This window comes from Caloenas nicobarica, chromosome 1, assembly GCF_036013445.1.
Source record: "Caloenas nicobarica isolate bCalNic1 chromosome 1, bCalNic1.hap1, whole genome shotgun sequence".
NCBI lineage: Eukaryota > Metazoa > Chordata > Aves > Columbiformes > Columbidae > Caloenas > Caloenas nicobarica.
Window position 1 is genome coordinate 15,902,765 of NC_088245.1, and position 26,318 is coordinate 15,929,082.

At 39.9% G+C, this 26,318-nt stretch overlaps 1 protein-coding gene across 2 annotated transcripts; it reads left to right on the top strand.

Annotated features, from left to right (window-relative positions):
• The first annotated feature begins 1,041 nt into the window (after nucleotides 1–1,041).
• On the top strand, nucleotides 1,042–24,136 carry BCAP29 (B cell receptor associated protein 29). 2 transcript variants are annotated; one of them, XM_065658679.1, is made up of 8 exons: nucleotides 1,042–1,209; nucleotides 1,597–1,700; nucleotides 4,394–4,494; nucleotides 6,587–6,737; nucleotides 11,291–11,426; nucleotides 14,063–14,168; nucleotides 21,709–21,809; nucleotides 23,185–24,136. In XM_065658679.1, exons 2-8 carry the CDS (start codon nucleotides 1,609–1,611, stop codon nucleotides 23,221–23,223), a joined length of 726 nt encoding a protein of 241 aa, XP_065514751.1. In that variant the 5' UTR covers nucleotides 1,042–1,209; nucleotides 1,597–1,608; the 3' UTR covers nucleotides 23,224–24,136. The 2 variants fall into 2 exon arrangements, with proteins under 2 accessions (XP_065514751.1, XP_065514749.1); XM_065658677.1 differs by having other exon boundaries at nucleotides 1,042–1,222; nucleotides 23,185–24,134.
• Nucleotides 24,137–26,318: the final 2,182 nt, after the last annotated feature.

The following is a 26,318-nucleotide window of genomic DNA, read 5'->3' on the forward strand; positions in this document are numbered from 1 at the left end:
ATGTGAAAAACAAGTGAACTATGCAGATAACTGGAGAGCAGTTTGGGGGAGTCCTTTCAGGACTAGAAACTTGCAGGGGCAGGAGTGCCTGATAACTGTATCAGCACCTCAGTAATACCACACAGGGTCAAGGCCGTCCAAATAACAGCATCAAAAATGCTGGATGTGGGTACACATACAGCAAAACTGGGAACAACAGGGAAAAGTGATTATGGTTATGCAGGGGCAAACGAGTTACAAGGGTGATGAAAGAGATGATCGAGAAATGGGAAAATGGGTACCAAGGTATGGAAATAATGTGCTTGGAGCTTCGTTATGCTGATAAAAAGCACCACACAGGACAGCAGGATGGAACAGGATTTTCTGAAGGAATATTGTTTTATTCATGAGGTCCAAACAGACCTGTTTGACAGTGTTTGAGGCTGTTGTTTGGTTGTTATTTGTGGTGTCTTTATGAATAATGGCCCTATTTTCATTGAGAAAACATTTACAGGATCTTAATACATTAAGGCAGTATAACCTGGGGGGGGGCTAGAGGGGGGAACGGTGACACAGACACAACACACAAAGTATTTTAACTGAACTTCAGAAACTAATCAGCGTGCCACAGAGCAGAGTTGAAGTCCCTGATCGAATAAACTCGAGTCATGGAGCAGTGGGATGATCACTGCAAGATCCTGCAGCAAAATGCTTAAAACAATGCCCTAAACGTGAAAAATACACTAATTTTAACCTTTCTCAATGTCTAGATCCCTGCGTTTTCCTACAGAGATGTAGCGTCCCAGTAAATTCCCGCCCACCGCCACCCTCGGCTTTGCAGCTGCCGCACACGAACCCCTCGGCAGCCGTTACTGCACAGCCCGGGACGCCGGGGCGGCAGCCGAGGGTGGGCTCTGAGGAGCGGGCAGGACGGCGGGGCGCCTCCAGCTCCCCCCGCTGAAACCGGAGCGGACGGTCCCACCAGGCCCGCCCGCAGCTCTCCGCCCTGCCCCCGGCGGTCATGTCACTCGGGCCCGGCCCGGCCCACGCCCTGCGGGCGGGGCAGGGCTGACCCACGCCTGCACGGCCGGCCCGCAGCGCCGCCGCCCTTCAGCACCGGCGGGAGGGACCGGCTCGCTCGCTTCCAGCTCCGTTCCCCGCCCCTCCGGGAGCGGCCAGCCGTCATCAGGCTCAGCCGGGCGCCGAGGAGGCTGCGAAGGCCGAGCGGCTGTGAGGGGGGACGGTAGGGGCCCGGGGCGGCCCAGGCTTCCCTGGCTGTGCGGGGGGTGTGGGGGTGGCGGGCAGCGCCTGGGGCGGCAAGGGCCAGCGGCCCAGGCGGCGCTGCGGTCTCCTCACGGCGGTGCCGCCAGCGGGCCCTGCGCTGCCCGCCCCGCCGCGCGGTGGTGAGGGGCCCGGCCCGCAGCTCCCTTCCTCGGCCGACACGCTTTGCCGCCGGGGCCGGTTCGGGAGGGGAAGTCAGTACAGAGGGACACCCCCAACCCCCGCCCCCGCTGCGGTTGAGTTGCTTAGAAATACTTCCCGTCGGAAGTCCGCGGGGAGCCGGGGCCCGCGGCAGCTGCCGCGGCCGGGCCGCCTGAGCCGCGCTCTCCTCCGCAGGTGCGCGGGACCATGACTTTCCAGTGGACCGCGGCGGCCACCTTCCTGTACGGGGAGATCGGAGTGCTGCTGGTGCTCTGCCTGCCGTTCATCTCCCCGCTGAGGTAGGACTTCAGCCCACTGGCCAGCCCCAGCTCCGTCGTCTTGGTTTACATTTTTGTTTTTATAAACGCCAAGTTCTGCAGCGTCTTAAACTCGCAGTGAGCTAAGCTGGAGGAATGCTGTTCGGGACTTGGGCACCAGGAGTTTCTAGAACCATAAGGCTCTTTTAGGGAGCTTCATGTTTGCTTTCCACACGCTGCTGTTTCATCCGGGAGCGGTGGGGGCCTATTGCTTCGCCTCAGCAAGTGGGACGTTGTCTTCTCTTGGGGGTTTTGGAGTAGCCAGAACGTAGGAGAGCATCTGCCTCCCCGTGACATGAGTTCGGTCAGAAAAGCGAGGATGGTGCAGCCTTTTCAGGAGTTGTCACATTGGCGAGGAGCAGCATTACAATGTTTTGGTGTGCACTAGGCATTGTGGGTGCTGGACAGATGAGAGATGTCTGATATTCGGAGCTAACCGCACACAGGATGTGTAAGGGCTGTAAGAAATTTGTGATCGTTTGCTTAAAACTCTCACAAGGCCTCTGTAAACTTATATATAGATTTAAAAAATAATACTTCTGGAAAACAAGCATTAAGAAAAATAATTCATTGCCATAAAATAAATGCCCTTAGTAAGGGAAAGCCACAAAATGTCTTGTATGCAAAGGCCTGGCTTACAGCATTATCTTGTTTCCTGTAAGTAGTTCCTCAAGTTTGGTGATGTTATTTTTATTCTTGTATAGGAAGAAAGCTACCTTCTCTAAAAGAAGCAAGAGAAACAGAGTTGTGATTTTATGATTTCTTTCCAGAATATCAATTATTCCTAAAAAAAAAAAAAAAGTAGGATGAAACCTTAAAGCTTTTCAAAAAAATTGCTGCTCCGTGTTGTCTAAAAACTGTTACATGATTGATTTCCTGCATCTTTAGATATATTTAGAATGAAGAATGCAGCTTTTACTGTAATATCTTTAAGACCAAATCTTAAGTCTGCTTTGTGAAGAGTCAGAATTTAACTACTTAAACCTGTGGGAGAGTCTTGAAAATGGTTGCATCCTTCACAGCTGATATCAATGATTAGTCATGTTGCCTCAGCTTCAGAAGTTGAAGCTGTTCTAAAATCTAATTTAATCTTTCATTTTTACAAACCGGCCTGTTAGGAGTTCAGCATTTCAACATAGATCATTGAGTTCTCATAATTTCTCTTGTTTCCTAATCAAAAGTGCATCTGTATGTAAGAAGGGAGAATTATTATGGGAGCTGTAATTATCAGATTATTAATGGCTTATGTGAAGTAACTTGCTGCAAGAATTTCTGCATGCTGATGACACATGCACAGTACATTGGGAGTGCTGAAAGAGGGTTCACTTACAACATAAATAGGACTTGAAGCCAGGCTTTGTGGCTGAAAAGCAAATTTGTCACCTGCAGTGTTACCAAAATTTATTCAAACTTTAAGCTCAGTGCTTTTAATTATATACAAAGGATAGATTTTTGCCTCTAGTTCGTAGCATTTGGCTATTCCTTTGAACAGTGGTTTCTGAAAGAGTGAAATAGCTTTATCCTTCATGTGACTTGTTCAATTGTCTTGTTGACAAAACTGTCCCAGGAATCTTGTGCTATAAGGAATTTGGATTATACTAAAATATTTAAATGAGGTTTGTGGACATACAGTGGTACAATATTTTAATTCTCGTTGGTGCAGAACAGAAGGAGGTGATGCTACAGTCTAATTTAAATTAGGTTCATAGTAGCTTAGAAACTTCTTTGTTAAAGGACAAATTTGAACAGTCTCCAGAAAATGTAAATACTCTTAACAAAAGTTGGGAATTTTACTTGATGTAATCAGATGGTGACTGTCATGACTCTGTTACATCCCTAATGGCAAAACTTGGTATTACTTCATTTTTGCAGCAGCACTGATTCTAACCTGCAGAAGGGACAAGTAGCTGCTCTGTTGTTGTCTCTTGTGGCTTTCAGTTCATCTGAGCACATCAGATGTTTTTAATTTGTACTGCAAGTGTGAATTCTTGCAGAGCCCTCCATGCACTAATATTGAATAGGCAATTGATTGTTTAAACAAGAAAAGTGGTCTCCAGCACCACTGGGCCTCTGAAGTTGCTTCCTTAGCCAACAAATTTATGCACTTGGAAGAGGTTTTAACACTTGACAAAATATAAACATAAGATTCATCCTTTTGTTGTCATTTGCAATTTAGAATGTAATAACAATCCTTGTACTTTATGCAGACTCATCAACATAAACCTTCTGAAGAAGGCAGGTACAGGCAATCTTAATTTGTGGAGGGTTTTTATTTTGCTTGGCAACAAGGAGTGTAAGTGGATAGAAATAAAAATAATGGAATGTGTTTTTACAGTCTTTACCCCATCCCTGACTTTATCATTGTCAGGGCTGAACCCAAAATAATGCTAGCCAAAGTAAAAGCTAAAAGAAAACACGTCTGGAGAGTACCTGCTATCATGAGAGAAGTTTTCAAGTTGAACCAACTGTCTTTGTCTGTATTGACAAGAAACAAAAGAGATAAGCAAGTCGGATTATTGGAAAAGTTATATATACCCAAGCTATATTGCAATTAAAGCAGCTGTTTAGAGACCTTACATAAGTCTCTTATCAATAACAAGGCTCTCTTCTGTGAGGTTATTATGCTTTTCTTTTAGCGTTTAATTATTTTTGAATAACACATTGCTATTTTACAGATGGCAGAAGATTTTTATGATTCCTCTATGGAGCAAAGTGGCAGTTTTTTGGAACAAGATGTTCCTTACAATAATAGTTTTGCTGATCGTCTTGTTTATTGGTAAGTGTTAAATAATTTCTTAACAAATGGGGGGAAAAACCTGTTATGTGGCATTTGTGGTAGTAGATTAATGGAAAGAATTCAAGCCTAATGTACATCAGCTAATTTGTTTCTAAGTTCTACGGTAGAATGGAAGAAGAGAAGGCTTATACCACATCTGTGTTGGGAATCCACATGCAGTAATGATGTAGTAGAGAATGAGGAGGAAAAACGGAGCTTGGTCAAGGCTGCTGTTTGGTTTCACTTTCTCACACAAGTGAACGAACGGGGCTGAGCTGCTCAATATGCAGCAGATGGCACTCTTTCTCTTGGTTGCTGTTGAAATAGAAGACCAGAAGAATATGTCAAAGCACTGGGCTATTTGAGTACTTTTGCTCAGCACAGATACAAACCAGCTGTTGACCACATTTCTTATGAATAGATCCAAAGGTGTATCAAGTGGGAGTAAAGTTTCAGTGAAACTGGAACTTGAATGGTAACCATATGCCTGATTAATTTAATGTCTGTCCTGACTCCTTTGTGTGGTAAGCATCTCCCATATTTAAGGGATGGAAATAGTTCTTCTGTGTTTCAGTGATAAAGTAGTTCTCCACGGATAGAAGTGTTTCCAGAGCCTTACAGTCAAAATGCTATTTAATTCCAAACTACTTTAAATACAAATAAAAAATGCTTGGTTTTACTGTCTGCTGAGAGAAACATACAGATATACTGCATATAAAACAGTCACACTAGACTGCGATATGATATTCCTGATATTAAAAAGGTACTGGAAATGCAAATTAACTTTTTTAAAAATTATCTTTAGTATTATCCTCAGAAGTAGGTCCTTCAGTAAATGGCTTAAGATTGAGAACTGATAGATTTCATTTACTGTTCTTGAACTCCTATCAAAAACTTTGACCAAAGCTTGCTTTTGAGTTGGTGATGGTCATTGATTTTGCAGAAAGATAGGTTTGGGCTAAAGTAAAGCAGTGATGAGATGCTTGCCGCCTAGCGTAAGATGACAGGTTACTGCAGGACTAGAATCTTCCTGTAGCACAGGGATACAGACTTCTGTTTGGTGTTAGTCTTTGTTGCATTGTTTGAAGTTTCACTTCAAATATTTTTTTTTCCTTCTAAATAAAAGAGATAGTCATAAGTGATGATATTCACACGTGCTTTTCTTTGGAGTTGATTTTGTCTGCTTAGATAAATGCAGCAACAAATTAATAACACATAGGCAAAATATTCTGCAAGAACTGATGATGTGTCTTGAAATGTGTATTTTTATTGATGTGCAGGCGGATGTTTTAGGTGTTGTATTGGCCTTACGTATGTATGGTGACCTTAAGTTTATGGATTATAATATGAACTCTTTAACTGGGTAAGGATTTGGTTTTATGTGGATTTAAGTCCTAATTAATTATTTTGTCCTTTGAAAAGTGTTGCCAGTGTATTGGCCCTTCTGCAGAACTATCAGGAGTATATGATGGATGAAAGGAAGCTGAAAGATGGATGAAAGGCAGATGAAAGCAAGCTGAGGTTCTCTTTATGTTTGACGCTGTTACTAGAGTTTTCCTATTTTGATGGATGTTATAGAAATAATTTTCTCCCTCTGTGACTCAAGCATCAAGTAGACACTTCTCACTTCTGTCATTACTAAAATACATGCTTATCTAACAAACTCCATTGAGGCAAATACTTCAGAAGGCATCTCTTTTTTTTCCTTTGTCTTCCTGTTTTTTCACTGTTTGTCCACTGACTGGATTTTAATTCAGTTGTCAGCAGTGACATTTTGACACCTTCTGTAGGGTCTCTGGTAACATTTGTAGAATGTATTGCTTTGGTGTGATCCCTGGTGGCTGGGTGCAAATGTTGGAAATGACTGTTCAAGCATGTTCTGAGTAATGGTTTGGCGTATCTCTGGAAATGTGCTATTGCTTCAGTGATTTATCAAGACCTATCTCTGAATCATACGGATAACAAAAGTGATGTCACTGTTAGTCGTATGCCTGTTCACAGAGCAGAAATTCCGAATACATATTTCTGTTATTATATCTGGTTTATCATACCTGCATACCCACAGATGTGAACAAGCTTGTTTTCTTTGCAGATGCTGTTAGAGAAGTTAGGAAGTACTCAGCTGTTCATGTGATGGAAAAGGCTGTAAATGTCAATGCCAATGCCTTTGATCATATTCAGATGAAACTCTTCCGATCGCAAAGAAACCTCTATATCTCAGGTTTTTCCTTATTTCTTTGGCTGTAAGTATAACTTTAAAAATTCTGTATATTATGTTTCTTACAGGAACTATCTCACAAGGTAATACAACTGTAGAAAAGAACAGAAGGACGATTTCAGGAGATTAAAGAATTAAGTGTGAACAGATTGGCTATGAGTCAAGTAGGATCAGGGAAAATAATATCTTAACAATGTTTGAAGGTTGGAAGGATATGTGAGCAACATGTGGAAGTAAACATTTTGAATGTTTGAGAAAACATGTCTTTTGCAGGAGAAGTTTCTTCAGGGAATACTCATTTCCTTCCTTAAACTTGCGCCCTATGTTTTGTTTGTTTTGAACATGGAAAACTGGAATTTAAAAAAAACTTCAATAACTAAGGTACTGATAAAATAATGTGTTGCAGGCTGGTATTAATTGCATCCTGCTGTGTTAAGAAGCAAAGCTTGAGTCTGACTTGAAGCGCTTCATCTAAAGCTTGAAGTTAGGAACTGTAGGAAAATGTTCTGGCTTCTGAGAAAGTTTCAGATATTACTTCAGGTCAAGCATTTTGTGGCAACTGGCCTACTATGATATTATGATCTTAAGTGCGGTATCCCTTTCAGGATGTTTAAACACAGCTAATAAAACAGGGTAACATAAAGGACAGTCCTGTACCGCCCAGCAGTAGCAGCCAGGACTACCAGTGAATCTTCACAGTAGCCACACATCATCTCAGTTGGGCGAGGAGCATGTGAACTAATTGGACACAGATAATGTGAATGAGTGGAAACACACATGTTGGTCAGACAATTTTATATCTGGAAAAACATTTGGCAAGGAATGCTGGCCCTCTTCTGAATTCCTTCAGTAAGCTGCTTGACATTGCCTAGATATGCAAGACAGATGCGTGGAATCGGAGATTTCCAACAAACTTCTTCCCCTTAGAGTGATGTATCACCATTTTAGCTGATGATTAATGATCATTGTACATAAAGAAGCATCAAGGAAAAATTCCTACAAAACTTGAGCAGGAAAACCTTGGAAAAAACAAAGGTCGCTGTAGCCCTGCACAATAGTGATAGGAATACATCATGTTCTTTGTCTTCCTTCAGAAAGGTTAAGTAAATATGCAGAAATGTGTGTTTGATCTCTGCTTCAAGAGAGGAAAAGCTGGATTGTGTCCTATGCTAGACTTGAAAGCTGGTCTCCCAGGACCCTACTCCCACTCAGCTTTTAAGGAAGAGAACTTGTCAGGTGGCCCTAATAGATTTTTATTGTGCATAAAAGTTCTGCTCTTGAAGAGGTTTGCTTAAGGCCTTTTTTGGACTACTGGCCTTTCACCAAGATTTAGAAGAAATTCCTATTTCTTCAGTAGTGGCTAGATCGAAGGGCTTTTTGTAGTAGAGCTATTTTGCTTATCCATTAGACAGGCATGATGTCTATCAGAGGAGGAGGAAAAAGTGCTCCTTGAATTGCCTTAACTTGGCTGAGTGACAGTAGTATCAGTGTAGAATAAGACCACATGTAGGCACAAATGGGTATTTGGATGCCCCTAGTTCCTTCTTTGGGTCAGTTTTGGTTCATTTTAGCACATCAGTCAATAGGAGAATTCCAGAAGAATGGTAGATAGAGATTCCCAAAATGGAGGAGGCTGGAAGCTTGTCAGTTCTGGCAACACAACAAAAGCTCATTTCCATCTGCAGTTCAGCAATTGCAGAACACTGGCTACAGGTGAGGAAAATGACCTCTCAGTGGAGGTGTTGATTCCAGCTGAGCCTTCACCCACCAGCTGTCTGCACAGAAAAGAGGAGGGTTGTAGTTACCAGAGGCTGTCCCCTGGGTGGGACAGAGGCATCCATCTGCTAATTTGATGATCTCTTGGGAGACGTGGAGAGCCTGACAAGGCTTGTCTGGCCCTCTGTTATCCCATGCTGAACCAGAGAGGGATGAGAAGGGCTGAAAATGAAAGGAACGCTAAGGAAAATATGGGCCCACTGCTCAGTGGGCAGGGGACCAAATGATAAAGGATATGGAAAAGAATGAGACACTCGTTACCAACCTTGCATTGTGTCTTAGTAAGGACTGCTGTTTGGCCTCCCAATTCTCTGAGCCTGCTAGGAGAGCCAGTGGGAAATGTTAACATTGCCCACAGTAGTGGAAGGTGCTGCTAGGGAGTACTTAAACAGATTGGGCATAGACGAGTCCGTGACATCCTAGGATGGGATGCACCCTTGCGTGCAGAGGGAGTTGGCCAATGTCATTGCAAGGCCCTACTCTGTAATCTTTGAAAGATCATGATGATGAAGGGAGGATCCTGGTGACTGCAAAAAGGCGAACATTGCACCTGTCTTCAAGAAGGACAAAAAGCAGGTTGTAGAGAACTAGAGACTAAGCATCCTCGTCTCAGTCCCTGGAAAGGTTATAGAGCAAATCTTACTCAAAGCCATTTCCAGGGACATGAAGAATACAATGACTTGGACCAGCCAGTGCAGATTTACTGAGGAGAGGTGGTGCTTGATCATCCCTGTTGCCTTCTGCCATGAGATGACTGACTGTGTGGATGAAGGTCAGAGCAGTGGATTTTTTGTGCCTTTAGCAAAGCCTGTGATGTAGTCTGTTGTGGTATCCCGGTAGCCTAACTGTGGAGGGATGTGGGCTGGAGAAGTAGAGAAAGAAGTGGGTGGAAAATTCCCTGGGACTTTGGGCTCAGAGGATAATGGTAACGCAGATTCCAGCTGGTGCCCCTCAGGGACTGGTACAGGGCTCAATAATGTTGAATGTCCTTATTGACAACCTGGGTGATGGGATTGAATGTGCTCTCAGCAAGTTTGCAGGCAGTACCAAGTGGGAGTGGTTGATACCTTGGAGGGCAGAGCTGCTGTACAGAGAGAGCTAGACAGGTTGGAGAAATGTGCTGCCAGAAATCTCATGAAGTTCAACAAAGGCAAATGCAAATTCCAACATCTTGTAGGATAACCCTGCACAGCATCCAGGTTGAGGGCTGGCTGACTGAGTAGAAAACAGTTTTGCAGCACAGGACATGGGGATCTTGGTAGACAGTCAGTAATGTATTGAGCTGTAATAGCAAGAGTGTAGCCAGCAGATCAACAGAAGTGGTTATTCCTTTCTTATCTAGCATGTGTGGTACTGCAGCTGCAGGATGATGTCCAGTTTTGACTCCCCAGAATACTGGAGTACTTCAATGGGGTACCAAGAAGGTTGGGAGCTGAAACATGTGACCTGTGAGGAGGGGATAAGGGAGCTTGGCTTCAGCTAGAAAAAAAGAAGACACTGAAGGGGAAATCCTGTTGCTTTCTACAGCTATGTAGTGGTTGGATGTAGAGAAGATGAAGCCAGCTCTTCTCAGGAAGAACAGGAATGACAGAGGCAATAGGCCAGGAACCTGGGAAATTCTGACTTGTGATAAGAAATGCTTTTTCTGCTATCGAGAACAGTCAAACGCTGGAACAAGGACCCTGAAAGATGGTAGAATCTCCGTCGTTAGAGACAGTGCAAACTCAACTGGGCAAGCCTCTGAGCAATCTGCTCTACCTGTTCTTGCTTTGGGCAGGAGCAGGGACATGATGACCTCTGGAGGCCCCTTTGAACCTACATGATTCTGTGATTCTGTTTCAGTAACAATGTTTTACTGACTCCTGACTGCTGCATCCATAGATTAATAAGCAACACTAAAACATGCTAACCCTTGGAAAAGTAGTGACATGGAGACCTTAACTTTTTTTTTTTTATTAAAACAAAAAAAAGTAAGAAAATGAGCTTTCAATGAAAAAGCAGTGAGGAAGGCTTACCTTGAAAACCAAAAGTTCTATTAATACACTTTAGTTATGAAAAAGCCAATTACTTGCATTTTCAAATTTCTTATGAAGAACAGCTGCATAGTTGTATTACAGGAATTAATTTAATTCAGTGTTGCTTTGGCCTTTCCTTGATTCAGCAACATACTGCTTTGAAAGACTCCAACATGAATAATTAAAGTAGAGTCACACAAGGAGGCAATCACTAGATCAGATCAAGGGAGGTGTTTGCAAGCTTAGATTTGAGGTGCCATATGAGTGCTGACATTTATGCAGGTTCTGATTTATACGGTATTGACAGAGCACTTTGAAGATTAGTATACTCACATTGCTGATTTTGTTCTTGTAAGGCCTTTTATAAAGCTGTGTTGGTTTGGGGTTTTTTTTGCATTGTACTCATTGCCACAACATATTCCTTGGGTGTTGTATTCAGAGATGCATCCTGTTTAAAACACTAGGTCATGTAAGTGTATTCAGGCTTTAAGAAAGCAGGTCTCTGATCCCATAATGGCTGTGGGGTTTTGGGAGGAGGGAGGTTCCGCATCAGGTAAAAATCAGATTTTTGATGGATGAAAATCTTTTCAGTCTCTTAATTAATATTTGTCATCGATGGGCCTGGAAATTTCCTTTCAGGTGCTTACACAGTCCTCTTGTGGTTTTGTCTTCACATATAATGCAGAGAGAGAGAGAAAAGGGTTTGTTTTGGTTTGTGTGTTTTCATTTTGTTTGTTTTAAATTTGTGTTGTGAATTACTCTGCTGTTCACTGTGTTTCTTCACCAGTGTATTGAGGCGTACTGTTACCCTTCTTACTCAGCTGGCAAAAGGAATGGCATCTCATGCAGCTCTGGAAACACAAGTAAACGATGCTACTGAAGCAGCCAAAAAATACATGTCTGAGAATGAAAGGCTGCAAGAGGTATCTTTGAACTTTTTTAGTTATTTTCTTATACAGCAAGTAGTTAGTACAAAGTACTCTGGGATGGTTTACCACTGACTAATGTTTGTTGTTTTTTTTTTTTCTGGTGGAAAAAGGAAGAACAATGTTCTTACAATATGTAATTCAGAATTCTGAATACAAATTTCAGTAGCACTTTATTAACAAAGGAGACTGAAGTAATCCAAATAAATGAATTTCTGTCTTTCCAGTACAAATTTCATGCAATTAGTAATACATTCTTAAAATATCTCTTTGAATTTAATCATAGCAAGAGGGAGACACTGATTTTATTCTTTTTATCCTAAAGAGTTGGCTGTTTAGGTCAGATCTATAGCAGTCCGGTACAGAAAAGCCTACAATATAGCTGTTCTCGTGCTGGCTGTTTCTTCTGCACAAGATTTGCTTCAGTCCTGAAATGTCTTATCTAACTTGCAAAATTGGCCTTTTGTATTTTGTATTCTTGCATCTGTTTTTATGGTGGGTCAGCCAATTTCCTAATACCTTCCTTTCTCAGTAAAACACTGCTGTAGTATTAATGGAAATACTACCAAAATTTTCCTACTTAAAAGAAGTGCCAATGGATCAAAGATGTGTTATTGTTATGAGAAGAATGGAGAAAATTAAGTTACCGTTTGTCTGTTGTGGTTCAATATGCAGTTGTATGCAGAGGGGGAAGTCAGCAAAGATAATGAAGATAAATGTACGAAATCTTTCCTCATAATTGGTTAGTTTGACTTCTATTGGAAGAGACTGAACCGTAAGCTTCGGTCTGGCACATTGTCAAAACAAAACTCACTACAGGTGTGTACAGGTTTTCTTTCAGTTTGTTGAGAGCAGAGTCTATGGTTACCAGCACTGTAATTTTTTTGTAATACATCTTCAGAGAGAACAGACTCTGGACAAAAAATACTGGGAAGGACACACAAAATCCAGTTGTTTGAGAGGTGTCTTAAAACGAGGATCACTAGAGTGCGTATTAGGTATTTCCCAAGTACGAAATTATTCCAAAATTTTGGGATTTGGTATGTTGTCAAAATGATCCAGACTCCCTTCCTCAGTCATGGAATTTGTCTCTTTACTGCATACTGGTACTTTTTTTTTCCTCTCGCTGTCTTGTTGGGATTTGGCCAAAAGTCCTCTTTTTATTCTGCTTTCACATTCTCTTAGCAACACATTCTCTTAGCTGCTTGTAAGCAAAAGCCAGAAACTGGAAACGGCATTGCTGTCTGTTCCTGTTCGTGTTTGATTGCACAATTTGCAAAAACCGTGGTAGCTCCAGGTACAGCCAGCACGCGGTGGCTGGATCTTCATTGTGCTGGAGAGGCAAAGTGTGCAGAATTGGTTCATTTGCACTTTATAGAGGTACTATGACTTAATTTCCTCTGTGGCTTGGCCCTTGCATTTGTGTTCATTTACAAGCTGCTTCCTTCCACCATTGGAGAGAGGCAAGAGCAATTGCACACAGGGCACTGGCTGTGAGTATAAATACTGTAAGTGTACTCCAGTGTGTTAGGTGTGTGCTGTCTCTTGTTCAGCGGCTCCATGGAGCACAGCACTTAAGATAAAAATTGACAGAAATAACTATTTTTGTATTAATAGAGGTGAACACAAAGTAAAGGAGGCAATTCATAGCCGATTTCATGACAAATTGGCTGTGGTTTTGTTACCAGCGGTCAAATATAATTTCTGCTCTTTGGTTAAATTGTTTCTGGAAAATTTTCTTCAACTCCTTTATTCGGGTTGTTTACCAGTGTTTAGAAACAGTTCTTATTGTTCTTCCTAGAGTAATCTTTCCCCTCTGTTCCCACCGGTGCCCAGTAAGCTCTGATATCACAAGTTTGTCTAACACTGTTCATCTCAGTTGTTCAGCTTTTCTTTTTCCCATTAGACATTTATGACTACTTTTGCCATTTTCATGACCGAGATGATGCTAGGTTGGATAACAGAGGCTATATGAGTAAAGGGTCTAATTATGGGGTCTAACCCTTAACATATAATACTTTAAGCCATCAATACTAATTGCCTTAATGATAAGAGTGTGCATTAAGTATAGTAGTGCCAACATTTTTAGAGTACAAGGAGTATACTGCTGTTGTGTCTAGTACTTACAGGGCTCTTCCTGAAACCTTTCCTAGTTTTTTTTCTTAATTTCAGTAGAAGTCGAATCTGAGTATTGAGGTATTCTAAAGACTGAAGAAGTAGCTGCAAACCTACAAGGAGCGATTTGTGATATATTACATGACTTGAATCAGAATAACTTATTAGAAAAAGTTGCACATAAACATGGCAGTGTTCTGTCACTTGCAGTCCTGGTGTTAGTCTTCTGGAAAAGCCATTTATAACCTCACACAAATTGTGGGCTTGATGCAGAGATACAAAGTACTCTTACATGGGAGGTGATGCCATACTATTACAAGTATACCATTACTATCAACTTAAAACATTGAGGGGTTTTGGTTTTGTTTTTTTCCTGGAATGAGTGTCTGCCTGTGTCATGTCGGCATTTGATAAAACGTGTCACCTTGAAAGATCAAGGCTGACGTTCTCTGGAGGTTTGGCGTTAATGTCAGACAAATTTAAACAAAATTATTTGAAGCAACTGTGTTTTATAATAGGCCTTGAGTGAAAAAGGAAGTGGTAAAGAGTCATTGGAAGTAACTGATGAGAAGTTGAAGAAGGAAGTTGAACGTTTGAAAACAGAACTACAGAAGACCTCAAATGGTAAGTATTGGTTAGGACTTCTTTGCAGTTAAGAAGATTATTTCAACACTGGATGTCAAAAGTTTATTCTAGGCATAGCATTAATTAACTTCATCAGAACACTTGGATTGGGGCTTTTTCACATTTGACTAGGAACTGGAAAAACATGCTGTTGGCATTCCCATATTTTAGTAAATGTTTTCATTATAGAAACATATGTGATGTAATTTGAATAACTTGGTTGCACTATAATTATTAACAAATTGAGCTATCTATTTAAGTGGTGTTGGCTCATCTTCATCAATGACATGACCAAGATATGGAACCAATTGCAGGTTGCTTATAGGCCTCAGACTGATCTTCCATGTCATATATATCAGCCGCTCTTCCTGTATAAAATGGGGAAGTATGTTGTTGAGGTTTTTTCTATAAAGTAGGGTTTTGATCAGCTAGCAGGAAAGGCCTTGACTGCTATTCTAAATTTATGTATCTCCTGCAGCAGAGGTGTTGGCTTTTATTACTGTAATATTTCTTTTTTGGTCTACAATGAAACATGCCTTGCGGTTTGTAACATAATACTTTCGTTAGCAGCTTCCGTGTTTAGGTTGTCAAAACTGCTTTCTTGGCAACCCAAATTAAGATAGAAGCAGATTTTACCTGTTTGATTCTGTCTTGCTGGGATCTATCAAGGTGTGTGATGCTTATGAACACACACTCATCTGAAATTAGTGTTTAAGATAACACTGCCTGTGACCTTGCAAGCATTAATCAGATGTTCAGACTGTAACAAAATACAGATTTTCGTGGTACCAGATAGCATGTTGTCATCAAAACATAACCCTGCTTTCATATTGCATGTCACTGCTACAAAGCTCTATAAATAACAACAAATGTTTCATGAATCATTTTTCATTGTCAACTGGGAAGACAAACAAGAACTGTAGAACAGCTGTTTTCAGCTGGACTAGAGGCAACAAGAGTCTTTAAATAGCAGGTCTCATTAGTTCACATTCTCAGGCACGTTTGATTGTGGGTTTTCCCTCTCCTGCTGTTTTCTTAAAGAAAGAGGGGAAAACTGCCTTTGAAGTGACAGGATCAATGAAAAACTAAAATGCATATGTTTTATTTAAACTAACTGGTGGTATGTAACACTAATATAATGTAAGCTTTTCAGTCAGGAATGCTAGAGAAAGCTAAGGAATAAATAGGTTTACCTCATGCTGCTTCAGCTGCATTCTCCCTGTGGGCTGTTGTCCATCCAAAAGATGTATAACAAAAGACTCAAGCATGCCTTAATTTAGGAGGAGAGAAGGGGAGAGGGGCTTTTTAAGGAATGAATAGGAAAATATTTACAACCCTTCCCCTAATGCTGTCCCCCTCATTGCCAAAACATGGTTACCTTAATTTCCATCGTCAGCTAGATGGTCGTAAGGTATGTCTATCTTACTTTTTGTAAATTTTCTTATACATTGTTTTGAGCAAATTGATAGCCAGAAAGCTTAAAGTACTTGATAATAAACACACTGTAGACACAGCTTTCTATGGAGTGTTAGAAATTTAGTGTGAACTGAGTTTACTTTTTTCTTTTGAAACTTTTGCAACTAAGCAGGTGAATGTCGAGTTTCATGCTCACTAGGTATGAGCTATGCATTATACAAAATCAAAATTGAGATTGAAACGCTTGTTTTAACACTCTTAACAATTTGTTGCATGCCACTTATGCATGGTGATAGGGTGATATGGTACTTTATATTAGGCCACGTGGCACCCAGGAGGATTCCTAAATATAAGTCTGCTTCGCATGTAAGTAATGCAGTTTAGTATCAGATTAGTGCTGTGACTTCAGGGGAGATCCACATTTTCTGTAAGTTTGATCCAATATTTACAACTTCTGGCAGAGAAAATACTGTATGTCTCCTCTTTCTGAAATTCTCACTGAAATTATAGTGTAGACTGTGATTATTGCAGACTGACAAGAGACTCATCACTAGTTCTTCAGGTTCCTACCTTTTACAGGAAATGCAGTCTGCCTTATTTGTTTGCCCACTTAACTGTAAGTGAAAACCTAAGTTAAAAAGACATTTTGCCACTTAGTGTGCTCTGGGCAGGTGAAGAGGAAGAATGAAAATACAAGACAGACTGAGTAGTGAAATCACAAAAGTCTGAGGAAAGGTTGGAAATGAGTGACAAAGACTTCAGCCAAATTTTTCTTTTCAGACTTGACTTTTCCATCCCCCTTGATGCCCTTTTTCACTTTATTGTGGAAGTGAAGGAAAGGGGGCTACACTAGCTTATTGCATATTCACATACTGGGGGCTTTATAGGCATCCAGCAGTGGGGCTAGCACTTCCAGGGTCTAAATCCATTTTTAGCATACCTGGACATGTAATAACATGACTGTTTAGAAACCTTCTGAGGTGATATTTTATTGATACACTTGTATATTATGAAAAAGTCTTACTGATACCTAGAAATAAATATACATACTCCTAGCAGCACCCAGCATAGATGTGAGAATGTTTCTCCTGCTACACATTAGATGTATTTCTAACAAAATATTAATTCAGATAATTAAAGACTCTCAGTATGGCTGCCAGTCTCAGACCTAAAGGAATTTTCTGGGGAAAGAAGACATGCCGTGTTATTGTTTCATTTTGATAGTTTTGAAAATTATCCAAAAAGCTACAATAAAGCAAACTATCTGCAACTGGACATGAGGTCAGAGTCTTGGAGAAGTTTCACAGAGCAGCTGTCCTTACAGCAGTCCTTCAGGTGGGGGTAGAAACGGGACTTTTGGTGCGTGAGCTTTCTGTTCTTGCTCACAGATTCTATGTTGTGGAAATGCTGATGTGTGAAATGTCCATTTGTTATTATGGGACCCTTTGGGCAGGAGGGAGACTTCTGCACTACTGTTCTGTTTCGCCTTCTGCCTCGGGTAATTTTTTTTTGTGATACTGTCATAGTGTATAATAAAGACTACAGCTTCATTTACACAACAGAAATTTATACAGAACAACTAGTATTGATCAAGTCTTGCATCAGAACACACTGGTGGCAGACTTCTGTCCAGCTCGTTGACCCCTCACTCTTCTAACAACATTTCATGGCAAATGACAAGCACCTAAAGCTTCTGCCTGCATCTGACAGAGCATGATGGGCATCGCAGTTCCCAGCACTGGTGCGCAGTTACTGAGCTGTGACTTTATGGCATCTTTGAGCTGAGCCTGTAGCACCACATTGAGACAAAACTCAAAGACCACTTCTTTGTCTCTGCCATTAGGATTTTACTTTGCGAAGAAATGACTTGCCATAGTCATTTAGGTGCTTTTGAACTTTAGTTCAGCTTTTTCTGAAAAGACTCTATTTATATATTGTTGTCATAGGCATACAGTAGGGCAGGAGGAAATTCTGATGAAACTTCCATGCATCCTTTAATTAGGTTTGTTTTGTGTACAGAATGTGTCACGAGCACTTTTTGTTTCATGGTTGCATAGTGTTATAGGAGACAGTAAGAGAGGAACAATTCATGTGAGGGGCTGGTTTGGAAATAGTTTTTAATTGTTGACTGTTCTAGAAAGAATGCGTGTACAGATGTAGAACTCTCACTTGAATGCTAAGAATATTACGTGTTAGGAAGACGTGAACAATACGGACATCGGGATACGTTTCATATAATAGAACTGTTGCTTCCAGGGAGAGTTCAGCTCGGCTTGTGTGTGGTGAGGCAGGCTAGGGCCATGTATGAAAATTAGATTTATGTTGAGTTCCACTGAAGCACTCCAGTTCTTAAAAACAAACAATTAAACAAAACAAACAACAACAAAAAACCTTTCAGCTTTCTTTCGTGAACTGGGAATAGGGGATACAAGTTAAGAGTCGGCCACAGTCTTGTGTTATTTAGGCAATGGCAGAGAGAGGTTTAAAAACAAAGTCCATCTTACTTAACCTTACTTTTTAACTGTGAGGTCATAACCTTGGTGTGAGCCGTTGCATAATGTCATATGCCACAAGAGTTGATATTCGTATTTGTTGATTTGAAGGGATGGCACTGCATACAGCAAGCATGGTTTTGTTACACAGGGCCGTTTATGCCATTTGATGCTGTAACATCTCTTTTGTAACAAAATTTAATTTGAGGTTATGAGAGGTACTTGGAACGAATTTGTGTGTGTTTTTCTTTTTTTTTTTTGGCCCTGCGTTCTCTTTTTAAACTTCTTCTGACCATTACACCTTAAGAAGAGAATTCAGAATTAGTATGGAATTACTTGACTGGGGTTGTGTTCCAAGCTTTATAGCGTATTTGTTGGCAAACCTCTTGTCCCGTCAGTGCCTAAATTCTTAAATGTGAATAGCTCTTTCTCAACTTGAAGACTCTTGAAAGAGAAAGATCTTTCTTAGTCTTAAACTAGTCCAAACCATTTGGGTTTTAGACTGGTATTGTGAGCAATGCTAATTTAAGTTCCAGATCGTTTCCTTAGTAGCAAGCACTGTAACTCAAGTGATTTAGTCAGACCAGGACTAGCAGTTGTGCAGGGAAATGCTCAAAGAATCATTGGTTGCTTTTGTTGTTGTTTGGTTTTGTTTTACTGTTCGGTTCTCCATCCATGCTAAAATGAGAAGATAATATAAATGCTACAGCTGCTGGGCTGTGGTAACCTCTTCAGAGCAATTTTATTCCTCATCCTTCTTCAACTTAAGAGAAATCCGAAGTAAACTATCTTTCCTGGAACAGGATACAGAGAATGTGGTAAGGGAAGGACAAGTTCTCTACTTCTCCCAGACTGTACACGTTACATAGGAATAAAGTTTTCCATGTCTTCAGTTGATACATTGCCCTAAGAATATTTTGATTTTTCTTTGAAGAGAGGGAGAAGGAATGAAAAAGGATAGCCCACCTTTCACAGTACTGAAGCTGGATTCCAGTTTGGGGACTTACTGACTATACCTCTCGTTAGTTGCAATAACACAGAAGCAGCATTCTCGCCTCTGCCTGTTCATGCATTTACTTGGTAGGAACAATCAGCTGTTGGGTTTTGCTTGCTGCTTGTCCAGATGTTCTGTCTCCTGGAAAGTAACAGGCCAGATGGAAGCCAGAAATAATTACTGGCTGTATTGTGCACACAAAAGATCTCCTGTTTTTTGCTGGATCACTGTCCATATGACACGATTCATATGACAAACAATATACCTGTACGATCAACTTGACTGCCCTGTGGTGTTCATGCAATGGCAAAATAGTTGAGCAGTGATGTGTGGATGGTGTCTGTTGGACAAGAAGGCATCCAGAGAAGTTGGCACGCTAGGGAATTCATGTTGTCAAAGATATGATGCTTTTTTTTTTTTTTTTAATTATTATTGTGTGACCCCAACAGGAATGAGTCTGGGTTTGGTTGGATGGTGTAGGTTTTGGGTTTTGTGGGGGTTTTTTGTTGTTTGTTTTGGTTTGTGGTTTTTTGTGGTGGTGTGTTTTGGTCTTTTGGGTTTTTTGGGGTTGTTTGGTTTTGGGGTTTTTTTAGGTTGTTTTTTTTTTTGTCCGTAGCCAAAACAGGTGGAGAGGACAATCTGTTCTTTGCTTTTTCTTCTTTTAGGGTTAGGTGAGGTATTCCTGTCACACATCTGTTTTGGTCAAAACATTGTAACAATGCAGCAGCTTGTTTGCTTTCTTGCTTTGCAGATACTTTTAGATATTTGGTCATGTTTTAAAGATACAGTAGTTTTTAGTTGCAACTAAAGTACTGTGCTGCTGCTTGTAAACAGCTAAATAGTATCCGTAAAGTTAAGTTACAACTTCTGCAGAAATAAGATATTGTTAATTTTTACGGTAATTATGTGCAAGAATGTTTAAACAAAGGCTAAATCTAGCTTTCTAATTAGCAGATTCTTGAAGAGGTGAAATGACGTATGCATGTGGTTTTTGCATACAACTTAAAATACAGAAGCTTATAAAATTGTCACAAGTTTATTTTGGAGTGATTTCCAAAGTTTACTGTTGAATGTTTTAAGCAATAGGAAGATCAGAGAAGAGAGTAAGTGCAATGGGTTTTATCTTGTCAGATGTATGGAAATCTTAGTTATTCCAAATACCAAAACCTTTAAAACATTTTTTGCGTTAAAGGATGAAGGATATCTGTGTAAGAGTATGGAAATGAGAGAAAGGATGTGAAGAGGTGGGATGAATTTTTGACCATGTTGGAATCAATAGACATAAGTGAAATTAACTTCTGTACACCAGAATTTCAGACTAGGTAAAAGTCCTGTTATTGGAAAATCACTTGCAGACTTTAAAAATGAGAATCATTAATTTGTATGTACAGATTCAAAATCAATTAAAAATTGTAGAAAAGCTAGGGATGGAGTGTTCCTTTTTGCTTGTAGAAGAGTGGTCAAATCTCTTGTGTCCTGATCTTTTGAGAACAGGCTCTTACAGAGGTGCTGCAATTCTTAGAGGTGTCTTAGAGGTCCCTGGGAAAGAACAGCCTGTCTCAGGCAGCTCCGTGTCGAAGGATAGATCCACATTTTTGGAACAAGGAAAATTGTAAATGTTTCTTTTTTTGTTTGTACTGTTGAGATTTGTTTCTTAAATATGGCTATGTGAGGCAGCCTTATAGGTTGTTAACGTTTCTCTCTTTTAGCATGAATAAATGAAGTTTTAGGGTATGCTTGTGCTGCTACACCAGAAAAATAGATTAAGGTACCTGAGATACCTATAGCAGAGGAATATAAAAATGTCTAAATGACCTTACTTGGATACTTACCTGACAGTTTAGGAGTAATGGCTTTGTGAAACTTTATGCTGATTTGCTCTGCATTGCAAATTAGCCACTACAGAATCCTGGGCAGTTTTGTACTGCAGCATAGACATGCTCTTCATTTATTGCTGTTGAGATTGCAAGTAGAGCAATGATGACTTTTTCTCGTGTAAAAAAAACCCATTCGGAGTTGTCTGTCTTATCACCACCATTTCTGCCTTCTCATCTGTAAAGTGATGCTTCTAATGAATTAACTCATGCATAGTAGAATACATAACAGGGTAAAAAGCAGGGGGGGTCTGTGCTCCCATAATAATATATTATCTCTCTATTTCCCACACACACACACATTTTATAGACTGCTTCAGTTGCTTTGCTAAAATCTTGCCTAGTGTTTGAGTTCCCTCTTTGTTTTAAGGAGGCTGACAGTTCTGGGTTTGGGGTTGCAGAGTTTTGTTTTTTCTACACTGTCTTCTGCAATGTGACAGAACACTGTAGTCATCAGTAACTTGTCACCTTTGTCAACAGTTTACTGATCTTGCCCTTACCTTTCTTACAGCCCCTTCCTGTTCCTTGTGCTGCTCTTCCTGAACACAAGGCATTCTCTTCCCCCTCCCTGTCCTGCACATCTCTTTCTGTGTCCATCCGTGATGCTCAGTTTTAAATTTAAGGGGTTTGTTTTGTTTGGTTTTTTTTTTTTTTTTTTAGAGGAAGGACTGTCTAGTGCAGTGGAGCCCTAATACATAACTAGGGCTCTGAGGAACTGCAGGAATACAAGTAATGATTAAAACACTATTTCTGATATTTTACAGCTCTCCATAAGGCAAATAATGAAGTGATTGCAGTTAAAAAGCAGTCTGAAGGCCTTAAAAGAGAATATGATCATCTGATGAAAGAATATGAACGGCTTCAGGTAGGTGGTTCTGGATCACTGTATGAGCACAATGTTCAGAAATTGTACCAGCGAAATTCTGCTTGCTGGGTATTTATTATGCAAGAGAATTCACCAAAATCTTTTACAGCATAAAGTTACAATGGGCAGCACTCCTTAAACTTAATAAAAACAGTAGAATTTTTTCTTTTTAAGGACTGGGCAGCAAAGCTATTAGCGTTTTCTTTTTTGCACTTCAGGTGACAAAGCTCAGGTCATCGTTAGACTCTATTTTGCTGTCACTTGGGAGATAAGATTCAGATAGTTTTGCATGTGATGACCAAACTGAAATCTTGTAAGAAAATGATAGGAGTAGTGTGTGTGGTATAGACATCATTTGTAAGAGTAATTTTGTTTGCTCTTTAAACATGGTTTTGCAATACTGGATTGTAAGTGTTGCAATACTGTTGATGCGCAAGAAAAAAAAAAAGAAACCAACAACAAACAGCCTAGACTAAAAACAGACTACTATAAAAATTCAAACTGAAGTACAATTTTTTTTAAAAAAGCAAGCAAAAGCTGAATTAGCAATTTGATTTGGTTTGAATATGCACATGGCTATAATACGTACAATATATACAGTAATTATCTCTGGTAGAACTGGAAGCCTTGCCTGTTCTTTAAGTTGTCTGACAGGTGTTTGTATGCTCCATGCCTAACATCTGTGTCAGAATTCAATGAAATTCAATAAAAATGGAAGTTAACCTGTCTTGGGAGAAAATATATGATTGATATGAAAACTATGGTGACGTGCTTTTCAAGAAGAGCTGTTTGCTGGTAGTGTGTTAATAAAATTTAAAAAAAATAAAGGACAAATTTGAGCTGGTTATAATCTTTTTCCTGTACCCTGTGAAGCCACTTACTGCTTCCCAGCCTCACCTTATGCTCTCACAGAGATTGCTCAACTGATCTCTGTGTTCAGATTAAGACCACCATGCATGTCCTGTCTTTGTTGTGGTTCCCTGTGTAATGACCCATAGGAGTCGTGCAGCATTTCTAACAGTCTTGTGGTCTAGAACACACATCCTTACAGTGTTCTGTGTTTATCTCTGAATGGGAAGAACAGAAGGTGCTAAGCACGCAGTAGGTGCTGCTCCAAAGGATAAGTCAGCTGATATCAGGAAATGTTTTCTGATGAGTTTGCTGCGCAGTTCTGCTGTACCATGAGCAGGGAGCAGCAGTGGGCTGCCTGGCTGCTACTGTACTGGGATCAGAAATGCAAATGTTACGTGGGGTGAGATGGATGGGACTGCAACTCTGAAGGGTACAACTGCAAGGGGGCAAAATGTGGCATCTGGAGTCAACAGTTTTCTAATATTGCCAAACATAAAATATTTTTAATCTGTCTCTTTTTCAGGAGAGTTTAAATGAAGCAGAAAACAAGAAAGAACTGTAGGTGCATCTAAGACTGATGGCATTGGTATGATTGCTTCAATGCGAAAAGTCCTGTGCTGTTCAGGTACCTGATGCAGATCTGAAACAGAACTTGATTTTTCTGAAAAATGGTCACTATTCAGATTCCTCTGGTGTATCTTGGTTGCCAAAAATATTCTGTGTTGCAAATAAAAAATTAAGTGGCTTACCCAGTTTACCATGGAGTTTGTCACTGCTCTTGTGAGGAGAAACTTGAAAATCATTCAGTTCCATCTGGAGCAACTTGACTGTTCTCCAAGCTTTTGCTTTCTGGAAGGGTAACAAATCATGCACCATTTGCTTGTAGCACTTCAGCGAGGCCGTATATCATGCTATATCACAAAAACACAATTACCTAAACCCCCTGTGCACCATCTGTTTAGAGTCTTCAAAAATTCAGGTACCAGTGGGTAGAAGACGCTGAAAGCTTTTCATCAGCCATTCCACTTCAGTGGAAAATTGAATGACAATCAAAAAAAAATAAAGAAGAAAAACTATTTCTAAATCCATTTCACTAGCTTGTGACTTTCACTTGGCCACATGGATGAGCGTATTTTAACAACATTTTGCATGCCTCTGGTTTATTTTTCTTTATTGGTTTATTTCAGTTTTCATAACCAAAGTGTGTGATCGGTTGGTATTAACATGCTGTATTTTTTTACATTGTTGACATGTTTACTCTGTATGTGCCACCTAACTTCTTTTGCCTTGCTAAGTAAAAATTCTTTTTAAATGTAGATAGTTGGGTTTGTTTTGTCTTGTTTTCATGGATACGATACCTCGAATAAATGTGCACTGTTTTGCATAAGCCCTTTCTGGCATTCAGAAAGTTGGTTTGAGTTTCTTTTTTGTTAGTTGGTTCCAGTTGATATTAGAAAGTTGGATATGTTTGCTGTATTAAAGGAATTGTTGAAGTTCATGAGTTTCTGGGTTTATTCATGTAAATCTCTCCCAATATGCAATCTCATCAGAGTTAATAGGCATATACATAAGGAACAAAATACACTTCTAACTTGATGTTTAACTTCTCCTGGAAATACAGCTTTCTTCATAGGGATAGTTTTGATTTATCCAGAAATAGAATTTGTTTAGTTTAGAATTTAAACATGGTATATTAAGTACTATACAGCATATTAACATAGCATATTAAATAAGAATGCTTATTTTTTAAAAAATAATTCATCCTTGCTGAAGTAGTACAGAATGTGTTCTTGGAGATTCTGCGGCACTGGAGATTTGTTTATTCATATCAAAACTTTCAGGAAAAGCTACATATTTTAATACCCACATACAGGTTTTGTGATGTAGTTGAATGGTTGAATGCTTTTTTTTTTTTTCTTTTCTTCCTCCTCCCCTTTTCTCCCTACCTCCCTTCTGAAATATGTAAGATTATGGCAGAATATTAACTACAATCTGATCTAAAGACTGTGGTTGGAAGCCTTATAGCAGAGGTGATGTGGCCCCTGGTGAAAATGATTTTGACACCCCTGCTTTAGAGGTATAACAGTAACTGCTGTTTTTAATAATAGAACTAAAAATTCACCTGTTTTTTTTCTTATTTTAAGGCCCAGAACAAAAGCAAATAAGAATTAGTATTTACTGTTGTTATCTACTCACTAAATTTCAAGCATTTCTTCTTATAATGCAAGTGAATAATTATGTAGATAAATTAGCAACTTAGAATGAAAGACGACATGCACTGGACTCTTCATCCCTAAAAACTTATCTTCCAAAAAATAACATGGGATGAAAAATGGATAGTTGTGATTGCACTGATACTATCAACATTTCTCTTTGCGAAGGAAGTCTGAACGCTTTACAGTAACACTTGCTGTGGGGCATGACTGAAGTGTGCAGGAGCGCACAGTGGGATGTCCTGCTCCCCCAGAAGCTGGAATCATGCCTGGTATTTTTACACATACGACATTCATTCAAGATGATGTATTTGCACGCTGTCCTGTGTAATTGCATCAGTCACCTCAGCCTGGCGGTGTCCTGTGGGCTGCGTGGAAGATTGGGATCCACTGGGTGAGAGACCGAGGAGACAACAGCTCCAAACAAAACACGCTGTAGATCAGGCTACAGAGGATGTTTCCTTAATTAAAAATTAGAGATTGCATAAAACTTGCAGACTTCCTACTTTGACTCCAGTCATTTCTTCTGTCATGTCTGCTATTTGTATCACTTACTGGATTTCCCTGTTGGGGTAGAACATGGTCATCAGCATTTTTCTGGTTGTCTGTTGTGGAGGGTCACACACGTTTCACTGAGTTGCATTATCACTTGCTCAGCTCTTTGGAGTCCCAGATGTGTCTACATAAAAATAATCTTTTGTTACTCAGACTGAAAATACTTTGTAATCTGTTTTGTAGAACTGTATTCTTGGAAAGAATGTGGGGGTTTTTTGTAAAATTAGAAGTCTAGTATATCTAGAAATTCCAGTAAATGGCAAGTCTTTCAGAATATTTTGCATTTGCATTGTTTCACAATACTTTATACTTGTTCAGAGCCTGCAGGAGTCTGGGTTCATCAACTTTAAGTACAGTTTTCTCATTAGTAATGCTTTAAGTTATGGTTGATATACAGGGAAAGAGTGAATCAGAATTTTATGTTTTTAACTCCTGATCTTTCAGGCTGTTTGGTCAGATTTTGGTTATATTTGCCCTGGTTTGTAGGAAAGAGCTGAAGAAAAAGTTAAATCTCCACTCATACTGATGGAATCAAAATTACTTCCTGTACTCATGTTTGACAGTTGATTTAATTCTAGTTATGTCTCCAGAAGTAAGAATTTAGAGCTCTTTAAATAATGTCAAAGTAATTGTCTGGTTGTTTGGAGCTTTTTTGCCTGTTTACAAAAGTAGGAATGTGCATTTTCAGTCCTTTGGAGAAGCATAGAAGAGAGCATTAATTCTAAAAATATTTCCACAGGTTTAACCAATAGCTTTCAAAACAATGATATGCATTTTCATGGTTTTTTCATAAACCCCATTTTCTGCTTTCCCTGCTTGTTCTCAAGAGCGAAGGTTCTGGTTTTCACTCAGCATTGAGAATAATATTTAAGTTTGGTTTTCCAATTGT